Genomic DNA, 23289 nt, shown 5'->3' with positions numbered 1-23289 from the left:
ATAATTCCTGCTATCTCTTTCAGAACAGTCCGAACACATGCCACCACTAGCCAACATCCATTTACTGTCCAACTTCAAACTCATAGAACCAACTTTTCATCTTTCTCGTTTATTCATTCAACTGCCGTTTTCTGGAACAACCTTCCTTCATACGTATTTCCTGAAAATTACAGTCTACAGAAGTTCAAGTCTAATGTCAACAAATATCTTCTTTTTTCTTCTCAACCTCCAACCAATGCACGATGCTAAGTACTACCTCTCGTATTTGGGGTTTTCATTAAAAAAAATAATAATAATAATTATGTAGACCACACTCATCAGTAGGGAGGATAAAACAAGGAGTGTGACAGGTAGGAAAAAATTATACCAAGTAGTTTTGAAATTCTAAAGGTGTGCCTTTTTCTCTATATTTGTATGCAATTTCTTCCAATACAAATTAACTGTTTTGTAAAGTAATTAAAAAAAAAATCTATGTTACTTTATAGTAATTACAGTGTATCATATCCTTCAGCATGGATTGCATCTGCTCGCCTAGAAGAAGTTACTGGCAAACTTCAAACTGCAAGAAATTTAATTTCTAAAGGCTCTGAGATGTGCCCTAAATCTGAGGATGTATGGCTAGAAGCTGCACGATTACAGGTATTTATCTAATAATTCAGTATATTTATTATTAATTATATCTGTTTTGGATAATTATATTAATTAGAACAGTGATTGTTTTACATACGCTTAAACTCATTTTAGAGGATTTTCATATCCTGCACAAAGGTTTGAAACTTATAATTACTATCACAAAGGAGTACTATGTTAAACACTGAAAGCAATTTTTGCATTAAAATTAAGTTTATATTCAGTAATTTATAGTATACTTTACAGCCAAGATTAGGCACCTCCGTAGCCAGGTGGGCAGGAGCAGCAGTGTGAAGCACATGCTTCTTGATTAGACCGGGGTTTGAGCCCGTGACCACCAAATACGGAGGATGTGGAAAGATCAGGGAATGACCGCCGCATATTTCCGGAGCAATATGGCCTTAGTTGCTAATGCTCCTAAAAACCAAATAACAAAATAACAGCCAAGATTAATTGGAATTCTATATTTTTTTAAAAAAAATTGTCTATTAGTTTTCATATCTTATTTTAATGTTGTTGTGTTTTTTTTTCGTTTTTTTTAAATTTTTTTTTTTATTGCAGCCTACTGACTTAGCCAAAGCAGTTATAGCTCTAGCAGTTCGACATATTCCCACTTCAGTTCGTATATGGATAAAAGGAGCCGACTTAGAAATGGATACAAAGTCTAAGAGACGTGTATATAGAAAAGTAGGTAATAATTTTGAGTAGTACTCCATAATATTAAATTTCCTTATTTATCCTTTACTAGCTAAGCCATATAGCTAATACAGTAGGCCCTCGATTTAATGGACAAAAAATTTCTCTCCTAAAGGAAAAATTTAGAACCTGTTTTTTGTATTCACAAATAGCGTGAACCTAAAATTTCAGGAGAGTAATGGATGGCTGTGGCATTTTCGAAAGTACCACGGCATTGTTAATAAAAGAACCTGTGCTGAATCTTTAGATGCAGATGAAGAACAAGTTGAGGCTTTCAGAAAATATCTAAATGACCTCATTAAAAATGCAGGCTTCATTTTATCACAGCTTTATAATGTTGATGAGACTGGGCTTTTTTATCGTGCTGTTCCTGAAAATACCCAGGCTTACAAGCATGAAACAAGCACTCCTGGTTGTAAGCTAAAAAGGAGCAAATTTCAGTTTTATTTTGTGCAAATGCTGATGGCTTGCATTGGCTTAAGCCTACCTAATTTTCAGGACACTCTTTTTAGAGCTGGCAACAAAATGCAACTGAGAATGATGTGGAACAGTGGCTCAAAAATGATGAAAGTGATCTGGGCTATCAAATTTTTTCTGAGGTAGAGATTGCAGAAAATGTTCTTTGTGGAGAACAAGAGGATGATGATGATGATGATGATGACAAAGACGAAGAATCAATTGCACCTCATCCTAAATTGTCTGTTATAAGACAACATGTGGATGACATCATGGATTATATTGAATCCTGATGTGCTTCCTTATTATGAACATTTTATAGAATTTCGATCTACAGTAATAAGGATGCATCACCAAGGTGTAAAGCAACTGAAGCTTGATGATTTCTTCAAGACCACTTCATGAACTGGACCTTGAAACAGAACCCTCTACCAGCAAGGAATTAACACCTCTCCTTCCATATGAAAGTTTGTTTCTGACTCTGAAAATTGTGATCTTTCAGTGGAGTTTAAGAATTTTAAAATATTTTTTTTCCCTCTAAAATGGATTTGAATGAAAAAACTAATGTTCACATTGAAAACAACTTTGTGTGAGCTTTAAGAAAAAAAAAAAAAAGTGGTGGAAACACTCCATTAGTTACATTGTATAGTTTTTGATGTATTTAATTAAAATAAAGTTTGGTTCCTGACGTAAATTTATTTTTATATTTTTAACGGATGTTTTAGTCACGTGTATAAATTACTTAATATAAAATATTATTATAATAATATTTTATTCATACTTATACGTTATAATAACATTTTAATACATCCTGTACATTGTAAGTTCGTTATTAATATATGTTTTTAAAATACCTTTGATTTAACGGACTTTCGGCAATAGCAGACATCCCTTCCCCCAATTAGTCCATTAAATCGAGGGCCTACTGTATATTCTGTTTTGTAAGTTTGATAAGATTTCTCTCATTCATTGCTTATATTCCTAAGGAATATAATTATGATGTGATCAAAAATATTTTGTTTTCGGTGCCCTTACAGAATTAAATTTGAAGATCTTGCTTGTGAATAATATAGTTCATAAAATCACCAACTTTAGTGCTAGAACCTTGTTTTGAAACAAATGATTTTTCCTTGTAGAAGACAACCTTAATACTATATTTAATTTTGAATGGTTTGACCTTAGTCATTGACTTTGAAGTAAGCTGAATTTTGGTGAGTAGGCAGTGTTGAGATGAGCTGACCAAACAAGAACTCAGGGGAATTCCATATAGCTTGTCTGAAGGTAAAACATAGTGGCAGATTGTTTCCGGGTGTGGGGAAAATTAGAAGAAATGGATACAAAGAAATGCATACCTTTATTCCTGACTCTTCTGGATCCAGCCAGAGGGAGATTAGAACAGGCTAACACAACTAAAGAGTCATGGAGTATAGATGAGTATGAGGATTTAAAAAAATTAAGCTTATAAGAGCATCAGCCAAAAAAAAAAAAACCACACTATCCCCTCACCTGTCCATTCCTTCAAGAATTTGTCTAGTTCTTCCATGAATTTATTCAGACTACCCACTTCCACAACAAACAACTGGATTTGTGCTGGTTTGTCAGTTTGTTTTTGATAAACTTTCTGTTTTGGTGCTTTGTCTTCTGGGGACAGTTTTCAAATATCCATTTCTCTTTGGAAAAAAATTCTAACAAGTGACTCATCTGTTTGTTTTCTACTCTGAATTTCCATTTGATAATGTAGATTGTGTTCTGCTATTATGTTTAATTTCTGCCTTTCAATTTAGAAAGTGGGGCGATCTTAGCTGGGGATCGTGATGAATGTATTAGTTTCTTGTTCCTGCTTGAAAAGGGTGATCAAATATCACTTGATCTCTTTCTCTCTCTCTCTCTCTCTCTTGGCTACTATGAAAACAAAGTTGACTTTGTTAATATTTGATTTTGAAGAAATAATGTCTTATTACTTGCCTCATGTTTTATGTTTACATATGAATGTTTGCACCTGTTCAGTATTGATTTTCTGAAGTTTCATCTGTCCTTCAATTAATAATTGAACTTCATTGGAAGTAAGTAAATTTTTTACTTATTTCCAATAAGTAAGGCATTTAGTTGCATTGGAAACAATAAAAGTATAGTTGACCTTATCAAAAAACATTCTAAAATATGTGGTGGGGGGAAGAGAGAGAGAGAGAGAAGTTTTAAATGTTTTGTTCTCTCTCTCTCTCTCTCTCTCTCTCTCTCTCTCTCTCTCTCTCTCTCCCCCTCTCCCTCTCCCTCTCCCTCCCTTCCTCCCGCTTTTGAAAATACAGTTTACCAGTATCCATTTTTCTCTTCATCAAAAGATTCCAACAGCGACTCATTTGTTTTCTGTTGTTGATTTCCATTTTTTCCTGTGAGTTAAGTTCTTCTGTTATGTTTCTTTCTACTTATGTAAAAAATACAGACAGAAGAAATGTCCAAGAAACATATAACAAGAAGCTCTTGCAGATTCATAAGAAAATTAAAAATTATCTTGTGAAATTGATTTGTCATGTTCAATTACCGTATTTCCCCATGTGTAAGACGCACCTTTTTTCGAAAAATTTGGGGTCTAAAAACTGGGTGCTTCTTATACAGTGGTTGTAGATTTTTTTTACTTGCATTTCCCACTTTATCGCGCTTGTTGTCTTTGCACTCATTGTTTCACACTTGTTACCGGTATATTAGGTTACGTTTTGCCACGTTCTGCCCAGAAATGGCTCAGAAAAGATTTTCGTACAGTGCTGAATTCAAGTTAAAAGTGATCCAGTTTGCAAAAGTGAATGGAAATCGTGCTGCTGAACGTAAGTTTGGTCCTCCTCCAACTGAGAAAACAATCCGAGACTGGCTACTGGAAGAAGAAACCCTACTGAAAACGCCACGGCAGAAGAAGGCCGTGAGAGGCAAGTCGGCAAAATGGCCTAATTTAGAGAGGGAATTGAAGATATAGATTGAGGAGCAAAGGGCAATTGGAATTCCTGTGTCCACAAATTTGGATGGTTCAGCATGAGGCAAGAAGTGCTGATGAAAAAGAAATTACTGATTTCAAAGGAGGACACAATTGGTGCTTCAGGTTCATGAAACGGAATGGACTAAGCATGCGTACACGCACTAGACTTGCCTGAAAGCTATGAACAGAAGGTCCTTGAATTTCATCGTTTTCTCATTCAATGTCGGAAGACACATCAGTTTGAGTTGGGACAGATTGCAAATATGGACAAAGTCCCCCCTTCAATTTGATGTCCCAAGTAACAGAACTGTTGATAAGAAGGGGGTCAAAACTGTAACTGTGAAGACAAGTGGACATGAAAAGAGCCATTATATAGTTGTTCTAGCTTGTTGTGCCAACGGAACCAAGCTGCCTCCTATGCTGATTTTCAAACGCAAAACAATGCCAAAAGAAGACATTCCTCGAGGAGTGATTGTCCACGTTCGTGACAAGGGTTGGATGGATCAGGATGGGATGAAGATCTGGTTTGAGAAAGTTTGGAGCAGGATGGGATGAAGATCTGGTTTGAGAAAGTTTGGAGCAGGAGACCAGGTGGGCTCTTATGCAAACCTGCCCTATTGGTGCTTGATCAGTTCAGGGCACACATAACAAAAAACACAAAGAAGATTGCTGCAGAGCAAAAAACAAAACTTGCCGTCATACTTTGACATCCCAGCTCCAACCACTTGATGTCAGCATTAACAAACCCTTCAAAGCTGACATGAGACATGAATGGAACCAATGGATGAAGTCTTCAGGGGACAATTTGACACCAGCAGGAAGAATGAAGAAACCAACTACAGTAATACCCCGAAGTTACACGATAGGTGGGTCCGACGAAAATCGCGTAAGTTGGGGTACAACTTTGCATATAAATACATATAAATTTTGTTTAATTGGGACCAAGGACTAACAAAAGCACTAGTTTAAAAGAAAAATATTTAATAAAATTGCAGTTATTTATACATATTAATACAAATTAAGAATTAAAAAAATAAATGAGTTACGTAAAAAAGTTATTTCGATGTCGATCATAAAATCTAACAAATTCGTCTGACGACACAGTGCCTTCTTTTTTTTCACACACAATTTCTTCGTAGCAAGCTAATAATTTTTTATTCCTTGCTTTGTAGCTATAACGCGTTCTTCGTTGGAGTCTATGTTTTCTAAAATTTTTAAGTCCTTTTCAATTGAGCTGAGACCTTCTGTCAAGCTTGCAATTGTCATGTGCTTTTCTGGTGGAACTGGGTCTGAAGTGTCGGATAATTCAGTGACGTTTTGCTCACGCATCTCTGTGAGCTCATTCATTGTCAGCTCTTCACTATGTGAATTCAACAGCTCATTGACATCATCACCATTGACTTCCAAATCTAATTGCCTGGCAAGATTAACAACTTCTATCATATGAGCAACATGATCAGTTTCTGGCATTGTTTTCATCTCGTTTTTGAAAAAAATGGACAAAGTTTCTTCCAGACACCATTCAATGTTTTTTTGTGAATTTCATCCCAAGATTCTTCAATGATTCTTACAGCATCTAAAACATTGAATTGTTTCCAAAAGTCTTTAACAGATATCTCACTATTTTGTCTCATAGCTTCACTCAGATGTGCAAACGAACGCCTCGTGTAGTAGGCCTTGAATGTTTTGATGACGCCCTGGTCCATCGATTGAAGCAAGCTGGTTGTGTTTGGAGGCAAAAACATAACTTTCATACATCGGTCAAAATTAATTAGGGTGGCAGGAGGGTGACCGGGTGCATTGTTAATAAGAAGGATCAATTTAAATGGAATCTATTTAGACTTGCAATAACGTTCGACTTCGGGTATGAAGTGGTGACAAAACCAGTCCTCAAAAATGGAAGCTGTCACCCAAGCTTTATGATTTGACTTCCAAATCACTGGTAAGCTAATTTTAGAAAACTCTTGGGTTTTCGGAGCGATAAATTAAGAGAGGTTTTAACTTGCAGTCACCAGCTGCATTCCTGCCGACCATCATTGTCAATCGGTCTTTGGAAACCTTAAAGCGTGGAAAGTTTTTTTATTCGTGAAAACGATGTAATTTCCAACAAAAGCTGAGCACGAATTTGAATGCACACATATAAATATGACAGTTGGAATGCAAATTCTTGTATATGTGTGCAGCTCATGCGGCAGCAAAGTTGAATTTTGTTCATCTTTCGCTCTCACTCGCCGCCGTCGCACCGTATATCAATAGCATATGAAAAACGACCTTGAAGATAGTGGGCGGCAGTGTTGCCAAATGAAAAAATTAAGAACCGTGTAACTCCGAGTTCGCGTAAGTCGGGGTATTACTGTATAGAAGTTTGTACCTGGGTGAAAAGATCCTGGGATAATATCAAGGTTGAGATCGTTGTCAAGTCATTTAAGAAGTGTGGCATTTCAAATGCCATAGATGGAACTGAGGACGAGGCAATATATGAACAGTGATTTGTCATCAGACACAGATGAGGACAAGCTAATGGATGGGAGTTTTGACAGTGATGAGTTGTATGAATTTTATGATGAATAAAACTTGAGTTCAATAACTTTATGAAATACAGTTTTTTTTTCAAATTTCGGGCCCCAAAATTAAGGTGCGTCTTATACGTGGGGAAATACAGTATCTTTCAGATTCTAATATTTGAGAAATAGAAATGCTCCAGAAGCTGGAATAAAGTGCCAACATTGCATTCTGTTAGTTGCAGTATTATCTTTTTCTGGAGAATATTACATTTATCCAAATGCTTTTACAAAGTAGTGTTTAAAGTTTGACAAATATAAATGTCCCATTCTTTTTTATCAAAAAATCCATTTGAACAGATACAAGCAATATTTTAACATGCATTGAAAATATTAAGTAAATATATTTTGCTGTGTGTGTTTCTACGGAGCTCTAGATTACAAGCATTTTGTGCTAACAGATTAATTTCTGACGTAATCCATTATTTCGACTACCTATATAAATTTTCCATTTTATTTTATTAAGTGTTAGATTAGTAAATATTAAAAACTACTTTTAAAGCAAAGGTGACGTAATTAAAATATAAGTGGATTAAGTTTTTTTATTATTATTATTTTTTTTTTAGGCCCTTGAGCATATTCCAAATTCAGTGAGACTCTGGAAAGCTGCTGTTGAACTTGAAGAACCTGAGGATGCTCGCATTCTTTTGAGCAGGGCAGTTGAATGCTGTCCTACTAGTGTGGAACTCTGGCTTGCTCTTGCTCGATTAGAAACATATGAAAATGCCAGAAAGGTAATAGAATATAAAGTTATTGTTTTTATTTATTTTTTTTTTTTATCTCAATCCCATCTTAACAGATTGGTATTGGCATGTTTTAGTAATTATTTATCCTCTAAAAATAAAAAGAATTATTCTTTTTATTGGAAAATTTATTTTAGGGAAGATAATTAAATTTGTGCTAGCAAGCTTATGCTGTAAAACTGTGATGATGCAGAGGTTGTGTAGTCTTACCATTTGATTTTGAAATTATTAATAATATAGGCTTGTTTCTACAATACAAAATATTGTTGACTTGATTGCAGCACAATTTTACTACATGGGCCTACCACTATTGGTCATTTTTAGTCCTGAAAGGCATTAATTATTTATACTTAGCATGTTATAAGTTGGAAAATTTGGAATTAAATATATGCTTTGCAACTACTTGTGTTGTGAGACATTGTTTTCCAATTGTTATTTTTAAATAATTACTTTCATTACAAATATAGTATTTTATTTTTATGGTACATGTATTTGTTTACAAGGAAAAAACAAAAAAAAACATATTATGAATATTTCTCATTGAAATATCCCCCCCCCCCCCATGCAATGCAGCCAGTGAAAGTTAACAAAGCAAAAAGTTTAATATTGTAGGATTGCAGGGGGGGGGGATATTTGAATGCAGAAGTTGAAATAAAATAAATTTTGTATGCTTTACTATTCAGTTTTCCACCACAAGGATCATTCTGCTCCCACTGAAGACTAAAGCCAAATGTCCAGTGCTAAGGCTCATGCTTATGAGACAAACCATTATCCCTGGTGCTGTGTAATTTGCCTAATACAGTTGTTCCCTGCTATAATATGGTTTACTTGCTTATTTACTATAATGCTTTGTATTTTATGATACCCTTCCCCAGAATTGTGTTCTGTTCCCCTAGAATTGCACTAATCACTCCAAATTCCTTGGGAGAAGTTACCCATTAGAGGTGTTTGAGTGCCTGAGCGGCCTGCTAAAAAAAAAAATAATAAATAAAATAAATTAATGCTCTTCATTTAGATTTTCCAGCTAACTGTAAATCACATCACTTGCTTTCAAGGGTGCGTCCTTTGACTTAAGTTAATTTTTAACCAATGTTGTAATTAATGATAAAATAGCTGAATTGACAGGCAAACTGCTGCAAAGAATTTCCAGTTTATGACAAAAAGAAACTTTGGAAGAGTCTGTTTGTTATCGAAAAAGTTATTTTTTATGCACATGAATAATTTACATATGTATTAATTTTCTATAACAGTCTATTGGCAAATTTCCTGTGTTTATGGCTATAAAATGCCATAAACTTCAGTTAATTAATTAGAACCAAGGTGTAGGTGCTCCCACTACACCTTGGTTCTAATTAATTAACTGAAGTTTATTGAAGTGTTGTTGCTTGTCAGACTTCTTATTAGGAATTGCTATTTCTTGATAGTTAGCACCACTCAGCAATGCTGCCTCCACTTTAGTTTTAGTTCCAATCAGTTCTGGTTTACCTATTGTTTATGTGCATTTTTTTTGTCCATGTGATTGATTTCAGTTTATCATGTAGGTAGGTTTCAACTTTTTTTTTTTTTAAATGGCCTTGAAGATTATCAAGTGAGTCAGCTAGTTCTAATAATGCAAAGAAGGTTAAAAGTCGTCAAAAAAACATTTCATTGTAGGCCAAACTGGATATTCAAAAAAAAGACTGGATTCAGGAGAGTGCTAGATTTACATTAAATTTTGTGATTTTAAGCAATCTGAAAATTACCAATGTTGCAAGCTTTTATTGTAAATAACTTAATTACAGAATACATATATTCCATAATTTGAAGGTATATTTTCTCACATTTTCGTGAAAATATACTCTATTTATCTTTTATTGCATAATATATGTATTTAAATGCTTTTGCTACATTTAAAGTTGTTATATAGAGAAATAGTTCCTTAGTATCAGCCAGAAACACAAACACTTAGTCACCCCAACCATTTAAAATTATTTACATTCTTTCCTATGGATAAATCTCCCTTGCTTAATGGATTCACTTAACACTGGCCCCAATTAAGAATCCTAAGCAGAGAATACCTGTATCTTTAAAAATTGTATAGCATCACTTGAACAGGTGAATCTACCATACTTTTAGAAATCTGAGACATCGGCAGGGCAGCTGTTTTGATATTTTGACATTAAAAATATTAGCAACTTAAGCTGATTGTGAATAATGGTGTCGCAAAATTGAACATATGCTGAAGCCTTAGCAAAAAAAATTGCTTCATTCTTCATTGGAAGTAGAATGATTTCTTTGTTGAAAATTGAATGCAATAAAGTATACAATTTTATTTGATGTTAATACTATATAAAACAGAGAAATAGATTTTAATGTTTTCTTATACATTCATGGGAATTGGAAAGTTGTATTATATAGTGTATGTTATCAGTCAAATACAGTATAATATACTATATTTTACTGGTTATCAGTTTTTCTAGTTTTTTTATGTATATATATATATTTATGATATGAAGAAAGTGTGAAGAAGATTTTTTTGTTTATACCTATTGAATCTATGGTATACACAAGAAGTGAATTCGACAAAATGGATAAGAAATGTAGCAATATATGGTAGGGTGTGGTGACCAGGTAAGATATGAAAAAGAGACAGATAGTTGGCAAGAAATTAAAATAAGATATGAAAAGACAACCAAAATAAGACTACATTGCAGTGTTTTTCACAATTTCAGTGTCTTCATCAGAGGCCATCCACCAAAATTATGAGAAAGATGGCAATGTCCTTGCTTCTGTTTCCGACATGCTCTGTATGCTTTGGTGCACGTGTGCTGTCGACAAAATGTTTAGAACGAAATTTGAAATTTCGCAGCAAGAATAAGGTCTAATAAATTGTGCCAGTAAATGTAATTATAATTAGTAGGGCATACAGATCATGGATAACCTTACAGAAGCAAGTAAAAAGAATTGAAAAACTGAAATAATGATATCGAAATGTAGGAATAGGCCAGAAGAAAGGAACTTACCGTTACCTTGCAAGACTGAAAAAGACCAATATGGTGGCATGCCAATATATTTATGTATAGGTACACTAGCGGTTCCCAGCATTAGAAAATGGCAAAAAAAAAAAAAAAGAAAGAAAATGCATGGTATGATGTCTGTAAGCTAGCTAGATGTATAAATTGAAATGATATATGTGATGATGAACGCAGTTAAATACATGGTGCACAAACTTCTCAGGATAGTTGAGAGATATATTAGCTTACAAAGTAGCAGTGAAAAGCAGCTAAACTTTGTTAAGGCGAAAAATAAATTGTGTAAAGAAAGAAGGTAAAATCCCGCATATTGCGTTCATAAAACTAATGCCTCACACGACATAAGAAGTAGGAACAAGTAAAGCAGAAAGATGAATGAAGTAGAGGTAAGTAGTTGGGCTCAGGTACAAGTAAAGCTTACTTATATTCTTAATACTTTTATTATATATATATATATATATAAGTTGTAATAATATTAAATTAAATTAAGTATGCATAAATGGATGTGAAAGTTACACAAGGTGCCAGTAACTATAAGGGTGAGGAAAGTAGAAAAAGAAGAGTAGTAGATTAGTAAAAGGTGAAAGAGTTGGGATAAAAATTTTAACCATTTTTATCCCAACTTGATACTTATTTTTACCTAAATAAATTACACTGTGTTGGGACTACCATGTCCATACAGTATTAGAAAGTGCTAATTTCATTTCATTCCTTTTTGGCCTTTCACTTTTCTGCTACTACTATGGACAAGTATAGAAATGTGGTTCCTGATACATGGTCAGGTGTAGCCCCCTGATGAAATGCCTGATCATGTATCAATATTTATTTTGGCTAACATCAGATCAAGCATTTTTGCAATATCTGTATTAGACCATTTACTAAAAATGTTCCCCCCCATATCTGATGACAGCTATACCATTTTCATTTGCATTTTATTAGTATTTTGTTGTACTAATTTTACTTTACAGTTCCCCCACTTTATATTGGCTTGGCAATTCAGCCCATAATTTACTTAATTCATCATAACCTCTAGGATATTAATATTCTTTCACTAATCTACTACTCCTCTTTTTCTACTTTCCTCACCCTTATAGTTACTGGCATAATTCATTTAATTTAATATTATTACAACTTACATATACTCTTGCATCCTTTAATGCTGTTTTGCACTTTTAGGTACATCTGTCATACCTAATTTATTAATCTTGCTTTCACTGAAACCGTTTCATCTCTGTATACCTCTTTTTATGTAACTCTTTAAACTTTTCCTTTAAAGAGTTACATTGAAAAACCCATTTATTTATATATATATATGTGTGTGTGTGTGTGACACTTTTTTGCACTATTTGTCCAGGTATTAAATAAAGCTCGAGAAAACATCCCTACAGATAGACAAATCTGGACTACTGCAGCCAAATTAGAGGAAGCTCATGGCAGTACTCATATGGTAGAAAAAATTGTTGACAGAGGTAAAAATGTATTTTTAAAAAATTTAATATATACTTTATATATTTTTTTTGTGCTTTTCTGAAGTGCATTCATGTGATTTGTTTAAAATCCTACAGAATATTTATGGCAAAAAAAAAGATGGCAGACAGAGCAAAATAGGCTAAACAGGTCTTGTGTTGAACCATTACTTGCATTCCTTAATAAATTGAATGTACTTGTATTATCTTCAACATGAATGAATGAGCAGAAGTTTCCTTTGACCTTACATAATTTTATCCTCTCTCTCTCTCTCTCCCCTAAGCTGCCAAAGCCTACCCACGGGCTCCTCAATTCAGTGATCCTTTGAATTGCTGATTGCAGGTCATCTCTGTGTGTAGTTTTTTTATCTCTTTTTTGTCATCAGCACAGCTGTTGAAATGTAGACTTTTAAGTAAGAGGGTAGAGGCAGAGCCATGAATTGCAGCCCTGGCATCACATTTCCTTTGAGTGATGCCAGCTACAATTGTCTGTTAACTGCCTTGGGGTGCCAGAAGACTAATTTTTATGAAGAATGGCAGACCTTGCCTTTCAAGAAGCAGAAACTGATCTTTATAGTGTAACCAGAGCAACATTTGAGAGAAGCATAATTTTAGCAATGTGAGAAAATCAGCCAATGAATAAAAAATTTAGTTTGCTTTTAGTTGGGGAAAAAAGGGTGAAGGATTTTTATCCAGCTAAACCATCACCATTATTCAGGTGCAACAGTTTTGCACTTTCAACATGCCACTAACTTGTATTTAATGGTCAACTTTAATGGTGGTAATTTAATTCTCAGATTAATTTTATATATCCCCAATGCACACATTTATTAGTATTTAGATGATACAACTTTTTTGATATCTATAAAACTTACTTTGTTATTATCCAATTAGCATCTTCAGTTCTGCTGTTACTGTATTTACATTTCCCTGTTATTGTGATTGCAGAATAAATATTAAATTAATATATAATTTTTATCTCCTCTCATTAGCTATCACATCATTGCATGCCAATGGGGTTGAAATTAATCGAGAACAATGGCTTAAGGATGCCATTGAATGTGAGAAGTCTGGTTCAGTACTTACTTGTCAAGCCATTATTAAAACTGTTATTGGTATTGGTGTGGAAGACGAAGATCGGAAGCACACTTGGATGGAAGATGCAGAAGCAGTAAGTATCATAACTGGATATAGGATTTTTTAGATCTTTGATCTCGCTCTAGAAGAAAGTGTCAAGTTGCATTTTAGATGCTGAGTCAAAAGAGCTTTTATTTATAAAAAAAAAATTAGGCTATCTAATCTTATGATTTTTAAGTCTTCTGATATTTTGATTCACTGGGTATAAGATACTTAAAGCATGTGATGATACATATATTAAAAAAGACTACATTAAATAGGAAGATTATTTTTTATTAATTTTCATTCTGACATTGTACAAGCATTTTTATTTCCTGCAAGAGGAACTCTTGTCTGCACCTACTCAGAATTGCATTTCTTTCATTACTTTGGTTATCACTATAAAATTGATAGCCTTTCAGTTGACTTTTTAAGTATTCAGGGGTTAATGTTCTGAAATCTTAAATCCAAGTTTTTTTAATGGTGTAAGCAGTTTTATGAGATACTTGTAGGCCAACACGCTGAAATAAAACTCCTTTACTCAGGATACTCAGTGTATTTGTTCTGATATGCTAGGCTTAAGCTAATTTTTGAATAGATTACAGTAATTGACACTTCATTCTTTCATTGTTTTGCTGTTTTTATATTGTATAAAATCTGTAGTTATAGTGTTAGAAAAAATTGTGACTGAAACCTTACCTGCAGAGTGCAAACTTAGCACTCTGCAGGGCCACAGTTATCTTTGCTTGGTATGCATGTGCCTCCATTTCATTATTTAGATGAAATATGATACTGATGACATCTGTTATTCTTTTACACATACATGTTATGTTTGTGTAAAATGTCTTTATTTTATATATAAAATACAAAATTATCTTACAGTGTGCTTCTCAGTCTGCTTATGAATGTGCAAGAGCAATTTATGCACATGCCCTTTCAGTTTTTCCGAGTAAAAAGAGCATCTGGTTAAGAGCGGCATACTTTGAGAAGAACCACGGTACAAGGTAGGGATTTCATGTTTTGAATGCTGATTGTTATCATTTGAAATTTGTACTACTAAAGTGGAAGTATATACCTTTTAATCTAAACTTGTTTTTCATATCACCTAAATGTTAATTAAATTATTTCATAGAATATTCTAGGTCACTTTTTAACCTCTCCTTAAGTGACTCAATTGTTATTGTTGCTAGCTACAATAACACTCAGGGAACTCTTGTTTCTGAGTTTTGAACTCCCTTAAAATTTTAATATAATGTTTCTTTACATTGGGAAACATTTTAGCATAGGTTTTCTCCTTTAATACAAAATAATATAATGCATTAACACCAAACAATATATATATACATCTTTCATAGTAAAATTACTGTGCTTGTAAACAACAGTAATGCAGGAACTTTCATCCAGTTGTGAAGTTTGAAGGAGTGTCTTGTCCTTTCGTGTGTTTTTGTAGCTAGCAGTATTTAAATAGAAAGTTAATGCATTATGGTCTTATCACTCACAATAGAATAAACTTTGCCTTCACAACAAGTTGCCTGTAATATTGCAATACTTTCAAATAGTTGGCATTGTGAAGAGGTCTTGTCCTTTCGTGTGTTTTTGTAGCTAGCAGTATTTAAATAGAAAGTTAGTGCATTATGGTCTTATCACTCACAATAGAATAAACTTTGTCTTCACAACAAGTTGCCTGTAATATTGCAATACTTTCAAATAGTTGGCATTGTGAAGAGGTCTTGTCCTTTCGTGTGTTTTTGTAGCTAGCAGTATTTAAATAGAAAGTTAGTGCATTATGGTCTTATCACTCACAATAGAATAAACTTTGTCTTCACAAGTTGCCTGTAATATTGCAATACTTTCAAATAGTTGGCATTGTGAAGAGGTTAATTCTGCCATTTATTTAAAAAAAACCACCTGCTGTCTGAGAGGGACAAGTAAGATCTGCAACAGGCTTTCAGACAATTGTTTCATCTTTTAAGTGAATGTCAGATGGGTTACATACTAGACAAAAAGATACAAGCTCACCCATCATACTAATTCTGAGACATAAGTTTTTAGACAATTTTTTTTTATTCTAACATTTTCGAAAAGCTGAGATATAAATAATTATGTATTGAGCAGACTGTGTACAGATAGATGAATAGATTTTTAATTTATTTTTTAAATCTGCTTACTTTGAAACACAGAAGGGGGTTAGAAATATTTTTGTGATCAGTGTTTTATCATTGAGAACAATAAAAAACATTTTTTGATTTTGAAAGTCTGTTGGGAAAAGTAGGAAGCAAAAGGGGATCGAGGGATAAAAAAGGTTGCAGGATGCTGCCCTAGACAGTGTAAAACCTAGTAGCTACAAAAACACATGAAAGTAAGAGATATAATTTCATTAAGCTAATTAGCATCAGCTATTTTATAATTCTGAAACTCTAACTTTGTATAGTTGATTTAAAAAATAAACTAAATTTATATCTTATAGTGTATATTTATTATTTTATTGCACAAAATAGCATGCATAGTATATAGTAAAATACACACATCAAAAATTTTGACTTACTTAGGAATTCATAATGCAAATTTGAGCACTACTGCAAGTGAGTGTAACTCCATGAGTATGTGGACTTTTCCTGTATTAGTAAAATTAGTTGAATTTATGTTCCAGAAAAATCCAAGAATATTTCATTATGGGGAAAGTGCTAAATCACTGCAAACTTCACAAAACAATCATGAAATAAAGTTAGAGCATGATCCCAGGTGCTTGATGAAGTATAAACTTTAAAATACATCATGTAGTGCACGATATGGTTAAATAATTTATTATTGAAATGCTACAATTTGAATGATGAAACTCTTCAGGCCTGTGGAGTTAAAACGTTGGTTTGAGGTAAAATTTTCTAGAAAGTTATACAAAAATTCTATTAATAATCTAATTATGTTAAATAATTAAGTAATTAAAGTTGTAAAAGTTACCGATGGAGTTACAGTTGCTTGGTTTTGGGTTACAAAATAATTCTTTTATCGGTAATTTTGATAACATCCAACATTATTATGAATCTTAATTACAATATTTTTTTTTTACAATATCCAATTTACAATAATTACAGCATTTTACAAAGACTATTAGTATATCTTAATTAATTAATTTATTTATTAATTAATTAATTAATGCATATAGTTTTGCTGGAATCCTTAGAGTTACCCTCCTATGCTATTAAGTTGGAAAAGCTTATCTGTTTATGAAATCCTGGTGTGGAATTTTCTGGGAATTACTTGGCATGGTCTGAGAGAAGGTTTATATTGTAGGTAGGGTTGATTTTGGTGTACCCATGGGGAGGTTTTTTTTTTTATTTTTATGAGACATTTTATTTACTTGGTGTGCTGGTGACAAGGTTAAGGAGAGTCAATCTATGGATTTAGTTGTTCAGAGTTATTGGAATTTTCTTGTGATCTTTTCCAGGATTTCTGCTTGGGATAGATTGTAATAGGCACTGTGGAAGGTGACTTCTTGTTTATTTATTGCTAAGCCTCTGTCAAGGAGTCACCTTCCGCAGTGCCTATTACAATCTATCCCAAGCAGAAATCCTGGAAAAGATCACAAGAAAAAAGAAGATTCCAACACTCTAAAACAACTGAATTCGTAGATTTATTTTTCATAATCTTGTCACCAGCACACCCAGAGGTAAATCCCCCATAATAATATACATTCCGGTATCCAAAACAGCTCATAAAAAAAAAAAAAAAAAAACCTTCCCATTGGCTACACCAAGTAATTCCCAGTAAACTCCACTCCACGATCATATAAACAGGTAAACTTTACCGACTTAATAGCATAGGTGGGTAGCTTTAAGGATTCCAGCAAAACTATATAAATTAATCAATTAACCAATTAATTACTTATAATATATACTAATATTCTTTGTCGAACGTTATCAAAATTACCCACAAAAGATTTATTTTATGTAACCGAAAGTTGAAACCAAGCAACTATAACCCCATTGGTAACTTCTACAACTTTAATTAATTATTTAACATAATTTTATTATTAATAGAATTTTGTAAAACTTTCTAGAAAACTTGCCTCAAACCAATGTTCTAACTCCACAGGCCTGAAGATGGGAAACGGTGGCACCTCCATAGCCAGGTGGGCAGGAGCAGCAGTGGGTAGCACACGCTTCTTCATTAGACCAGGGTTCGAGCCTGTGACCACCAAATACGTAGGATGCGGAAAGGTCAGAGAATACCACCGCATATCCCCGGAGCAATATAGCAGTTGCTAATGCTCCTAAAAAGCAAATAATAACAACAAACAGGAAACAGTGAGTTCCCGAAATGTAGCGAGAATTGTTTAATTGCTTGTCATTGAAGTGTTTCAGTCATTCAAATTGTACCATTAAATTACTGTATTTGTTGGCTTATGAGATGCACTTTTTTATCTTATAAATACCTTAAAAAATTGCCCTGCATCTAAGAAGCCAAAAGTGGCAATACAGCATATGCGCAAAACCGAGAGTTAATGTATAGTAGTTAACAGATAGTTAACTACTATATGTTAATTACCAGGCTGTTGTTGGAGTCACTGAAGGCCAGTTATATGTTCAAGCCCTAATCAATGGCACATCAAGAAGGCAAAATTATACTACTTGATTTAAACTAAAAGTAGTACAATATGCCAAAGAACACAGGAATAGAGCAGCAGAATAAAATTTCAAACCACCACCTACTGAGAAGATGATCCGTCAGTGGAGGAAGCAGGAAGTTTTATTACAAGAAGCTGATAAAACAAAGCACAGCCTTTGTAAAATTCCACCTAAATGGCCAGATTTGGCAGAAAACTTGTGTAGTTGGATAATGGAACTTAGAGACATGGGTATTGCAGTGAGTACTAAAATGATAATAGTAGAAGCACGGAAACAAGCAGCTGATATTGGGATACACGACTTTAAAGGAACTGAATTTTGGTATTATCGCTTCATGAAAAGAAATGGGTTAAGCTTACACACAAGAACTAGAACAAGGATGGATTGATGAAGAATGTATCACGGATTGGTTTGTAAAAATTTGATCCAAGCATCCTGATGGACTACTACGTAAAAATGCACTACTAGTATGGGATCAGTTTAGAACACATAGGACTGAAAACATCAAACAACTGGCCAAAATGATGAAAGCAGAATTGGAGGTAATTCCTGGTGGCTTAACTTCCCAGTTACAGTCGTTAGATGTCAGCATCAGTAAGCCATTCAAGAATAACATGCAGGAGCAATGGAATAAATGGATGATAGAGGGGAACCATGACACGATGCCTATGGGAAGGATGGAACATCCATCAATAGCACAAGTGTGTGAATGGGTGCTGAGGTCATGGCATGATGTTTAGACTGAAATTGTGGTCAAATTCTTTAAAAAATGTGGTATAAGTAATGCAATGGATGGCATTGAAGGGGATTTATATGAGAGTGCCAGTGATATTAGTGAAGAGGATGATGCTGAGAATAATGATGATCAAGTCAGTAATGAATCTGAAGTTGAATAATACCAGAATAATAAGAGTAATAATCCTGTACCTTTCTTTATTGGCTTTGGGGTTTTATTTTTATTGAATTTTAAATTTCCATTATGAACAATAAATTTTTTTCAAAAGTTTTTTTTCTTAAATTTACCATTCCAAAATTAGGGTGTGTCTTCCATACTGCAACATCTTATAAGCCGACAAATACAGTACTTAAATCTACCATGTGATATAATAGTGTAGTCTCGGTTAATTAATTATCTCACAATGATGAACAGTCAAGTAGATCTCCTCTTCTAATTAATTAATATGCTTTTCTTTACCAAGCTTGCAAGCCAAAGTTTGTATTTAAAAAAAAAGAGGAATGTCATATGCTCTTCAGGAGGAAAGTGCCATTTAATTGTAATGCAATGCTGAGGCAAATCCTAGATATTGTGAATGATAAATGTTAGGGGAAAAAACCTTTTGGTTCAGGCTAATATTTAAAAACTTTAGTTTATCAGTCTATTATATAAAAGGGATATAATATATGTCCTATTATTATTGTACACATTTACATGATAAATGTGATGCCATATTTCTCAAGTTATTCATTTGAATTTCTTTGGTTTATTCATAGAGAATCACTGGAAACACTTCTGCAACGTGCTGTTGCTCACTGTCCAAAAGCAGAAGTTCTTTGGTTGATGGGAGCTAAATCAAAATGGTTAACAGTAAGTAGATACCATTTTATTATTAATGGTTTATGTTTAGTAATGAAGATATATGCATGCTTGTGTGCATGTGCAAATATACATGAAATGTAAATTGAATTACAGTGGACCTGCACTTTACGATGGACTCTCTGTTAACTATACGATACGTGGTAAGCGCTGGTCACTGTGATCATGTTTGTGAATTGAATTTTAATTCTATTAAATGGTGATTGTGATAAGCAAAAATAGGAAGAATATTATTCACAGGCTATAAAAGTAAAGATAAAGCACAAATTTACACTTTATTACCTTGCCAATTAACAAAATTTAATGATACATGAAAATCGAAAGAATATTTTCCACAGGTAAGCAAAATAAAAATAAAAATACGCTTACGTACATGGTGCCTCCGTAGCCTGGTGGGCAGGAGCAGCAGTGCGTAGCACACTCTTCTTGATTAGACCGGGGTTAAAGCCCATGACCACCAAATACGGAGAATGCGAAAAGGTCAGGGAATGACCACTGCAATATGGCCTTAGTTGCCAATGCTCCTAAAAACCAAATAACAAACAACAAAAAACAGATTACGTACATAGCTTACTTACTGTTATAATATGTACATGCTAACTAACTAATATTTCTGTTCACTGGCATTTTTTTTTTTTTTCTTTTTTTTTATATGATTGAAGAGGAAGGGGAAACACATTTCATCACAATAACATAAAAACCCACAGAATTCCAGCTTTAGGTATTCTTGCAAATGCAGTAAGATTGAGTTTGCTACCCATTTATAATAGATTGCACTAATGGAAAAGCCCAATAAACAGGAAACTGCATATTGTTTTATGGTAGTGACCTCCAGAAATGTGCTTTAGAAAAATATCACAAAGGCATTCAAAATTGATTCTTATAACCGAACATATGATAACGATGAAAGTGTAGTGCATGTTAATGATTTGAATTGGGTTTCTGAAATTTGATTCTAGTAAAAGGCCGCCGTAGCCGAGTGGTCAGTGCGTGGATGCATAAGTACACGTGCCTTGAGTGACTGGGGGTTCAAGCCCATGACTGCTGAATACGGTGCTGTTTCTTGTATTCTGGCTATCTTGTGAACTCCTCTGACTGTTTGGTCGTCTCGAAGTATAAACAGAAAATTTATTTATTTTATTTTTAAAAGAGGTGATTCTACTAACCAGTGACCATGTTAAGAGGCACCTAACTTATTTCACTTTACGATGGGTTTGGCTTATGATTACCTGCGACCGGACCATGTGGTCCTTCCTCTCAGCCAATAGTAGTCTGTATACAGATGTTTTTTTTTTTTTTTGCATCCTTTAGTTGAAGTGATTTTTTGTGTTTTGCTGTAATCAATATGTACAATTTTGATTATAACAATCACCTTTTAGAGAGTAAATAGCTTAATTATATAGCAAAAATTTCAACTTCCGACATCTTGGAATGAATTACCAAAAAACAATATGTTATTGGTTTACATTATGATATTTTCACGATACGATGGTGTCTCTGGAACGGATTAATATCATAAAGTGGGGGTCCACTGTATTAAATATTAATTAAATAATTCTTTTTCAGTGATTCACACTTTTTTCTACTTTGAAAATAAATTTTTCAGTAAAATTGAATAAGAGAAAACCACTTGAAAACTGCCTCTTTCAGCATTTTGCTAAATGTTATTACCAGAATTTATTTTTAAGCAGGAAAAGTGTGAAACAATGATAAATACATTATCCTGTATTATGAGTTATAAACACACTACAGTTAAATAGGCTTCAAACCTACTGGTGATTGCATGGTCAATTTTTTGATATTTCGTAGTCAAAAATGATCTGGTTCATTTAGAACTCATAGGATTTGAAGAAACATTTTTTCATAGTTTCCCTCATCTGTTGAATGTAATCAAACTGATCTTAAAAGTGGCAGTGTGTTGTATATGATCCTCTATGACCATATAATGGTTTTGCCACTCATTTGGAGAGATCTTGGTTCAAGTCTCATCAGTGACTGGAGGAATTCCTAAAAGCCTTTTCAATCAGGACTGCAGTTAGCCAATCTCCAGCAGAGGGAGTAAGGTTTTGTGGTGCCCACAACATACAGATTGGCCCATGAGCATGTGCAGTTGTATAGACATAAGACACAGTAGTGCAATATGTCGTAATTTACTGATGCACCTTAGAACCAACAATCTTGTATTTTTGCGCAACTGCCAATGGTCTAATTATTAAATAAATAAATTTTGATTTCTTTTTTCTCTGGAACACTGTGTATTGGAAATGAGGTAGTTGAGATTTGTTTTTGCTCTTTCTAAAGATATTATTTGTACTTATTATTGATAAAAATAAAGAATATAATTTTTAAGTACACCATTTTAAACTTCTTTGTCTTTTTTTTCCCTTAAATATAAAGTACCTCGTACATTTGTGCAATGCACCTGCTTATGTGACTTTTTTGTAAGTGCACTAGAGAGGGGTTTACAATTTTAAGAATTTTTAATTGATTCATATATAGTTCTCAATAACTTAACTTTTCAAATGATTGTTCATATGCATCCTCAGAGAGCCTGGGCATGTCCTCTTCCCATGTCTTTGTTGTTAACAGGTCTGTGCTTTTTAAATTTATCATATAGAAGCAGACAATATCAACACTTCAAAAGTATATTCTATTTGCTTTTAATGTGCCACACCAGATATCAGTCTTTTATGTAATTGTCATTTTTGTGTTACGTGGCTCTTTGTGTTGTGATTTTTCCATAATGCCCTGTGGTAAAATTTATAAAACAGTTATTAATTTGTGAAAAAGTTTGGTGCTGTATTAATGTTCACATGCACACTAGGTATTTCTGATATTTCCATAAGTAAATTCTATTTATTTATAACATGTGCCTCACCATATGAGAGATCAGTGCCTTATGTAATTATTATTCTTATGTTACATGGTTCTTCCTGTCATAATTTTTTTTTTTTTTAAATGTCCTGTGTGCTAAACAATTACTCATTTGTAGAGGTTTGGTCACATTTATTCAAAAATTATCTTTTTGGTTTTATTTGACAGGGTGATGTTCCAGCTGCCCGTAGTATCCTTGCTTTAGCCTTTCAAGCTAATCCTAATAGTGAAGAAATCTGGCTTGCAGCCGTAAAACTCGAAAGTGAAAATAATGAATATGAACGTGCTCGATTATTGTTAGCCAAGGCCAGAGCTAGTGCTCCAACAGCAAGGGTAAGTAAAATGAATGAATTATTTGATGATTTAAATAATTTAAACAATAAACAAAAATGTGTACTTATTAGTTTTCGTAGAGAATGCTATTAACTGACTGGTATGCTTTGGGTGATGAGCCTTATTTCTCCATTTAAATTCAGGTGGTTTTCTCCTGAATTTATTGACATACTGTACTATTTTAAACTTTGAGTAGCAGTCAAAGTACCAAATTTTTCA

At 33.5% G+C, this 23289-nt stretch overlaps 1 protein-coding gene across 1 annotated transcript in view; it reads left to right on the top strand.

Annotated features, from left to right (window-relative positions):
• Positions 1-23289, top strand: part of Prp6 (pre-mRNA processing factor 6) — an 87618-nt gene that overhangs the window by 42029 nt on the left and 22300 nt on the right. The window contains exons 11-18 of the mRNA XM_090388869.1: positions 512-639; positions 1192-1317; positions 7875-8042; positions 12417-12531; positions 13521-13699; positions 14527-14648; positions 19761-19854; positions 22906-23070. Of these exons, the coding sequence (XP_090244995.1) occupies positions 512-639; positions 1192-1317; positions 7875-8042; positions 12417-12531; positions 13521-13699; positions 14527-14648; positions 19761-19854; positions 22906-23070 (1097 nt within the window). The remainder of the gene's footprint in view (positions 1-511; positions 640-1191; positions 1318-7874; positions 8043-12416; positions 12532-13520; positions 13700-14526; positions 14649-19760; positions 19855-22905; positions 23071-23289) is intronic.

The sequence above is a fragment of the Mastigoproctus giganteus genome, chromosome 14 (genome assembly GCF_048544385.1).
Source record: "Mastigoproctus giganteus isolate SK-2022 chromosome 14, ASM4854438v1, whole genome shotgun sequence".
Classification (NCBI taxonomy): Eukaryota; Metazoa; Arthropoda; class Arachnida; order Uropygi; family Thelyphonidae; genus Mastigoproctus; species Mastigoproctus giganteus.
The sequence above is the reverse complement of the archived record's forward strand: the minus strand, read 5'-3'. Positions and strand labels throughout refer to the sequence as shown.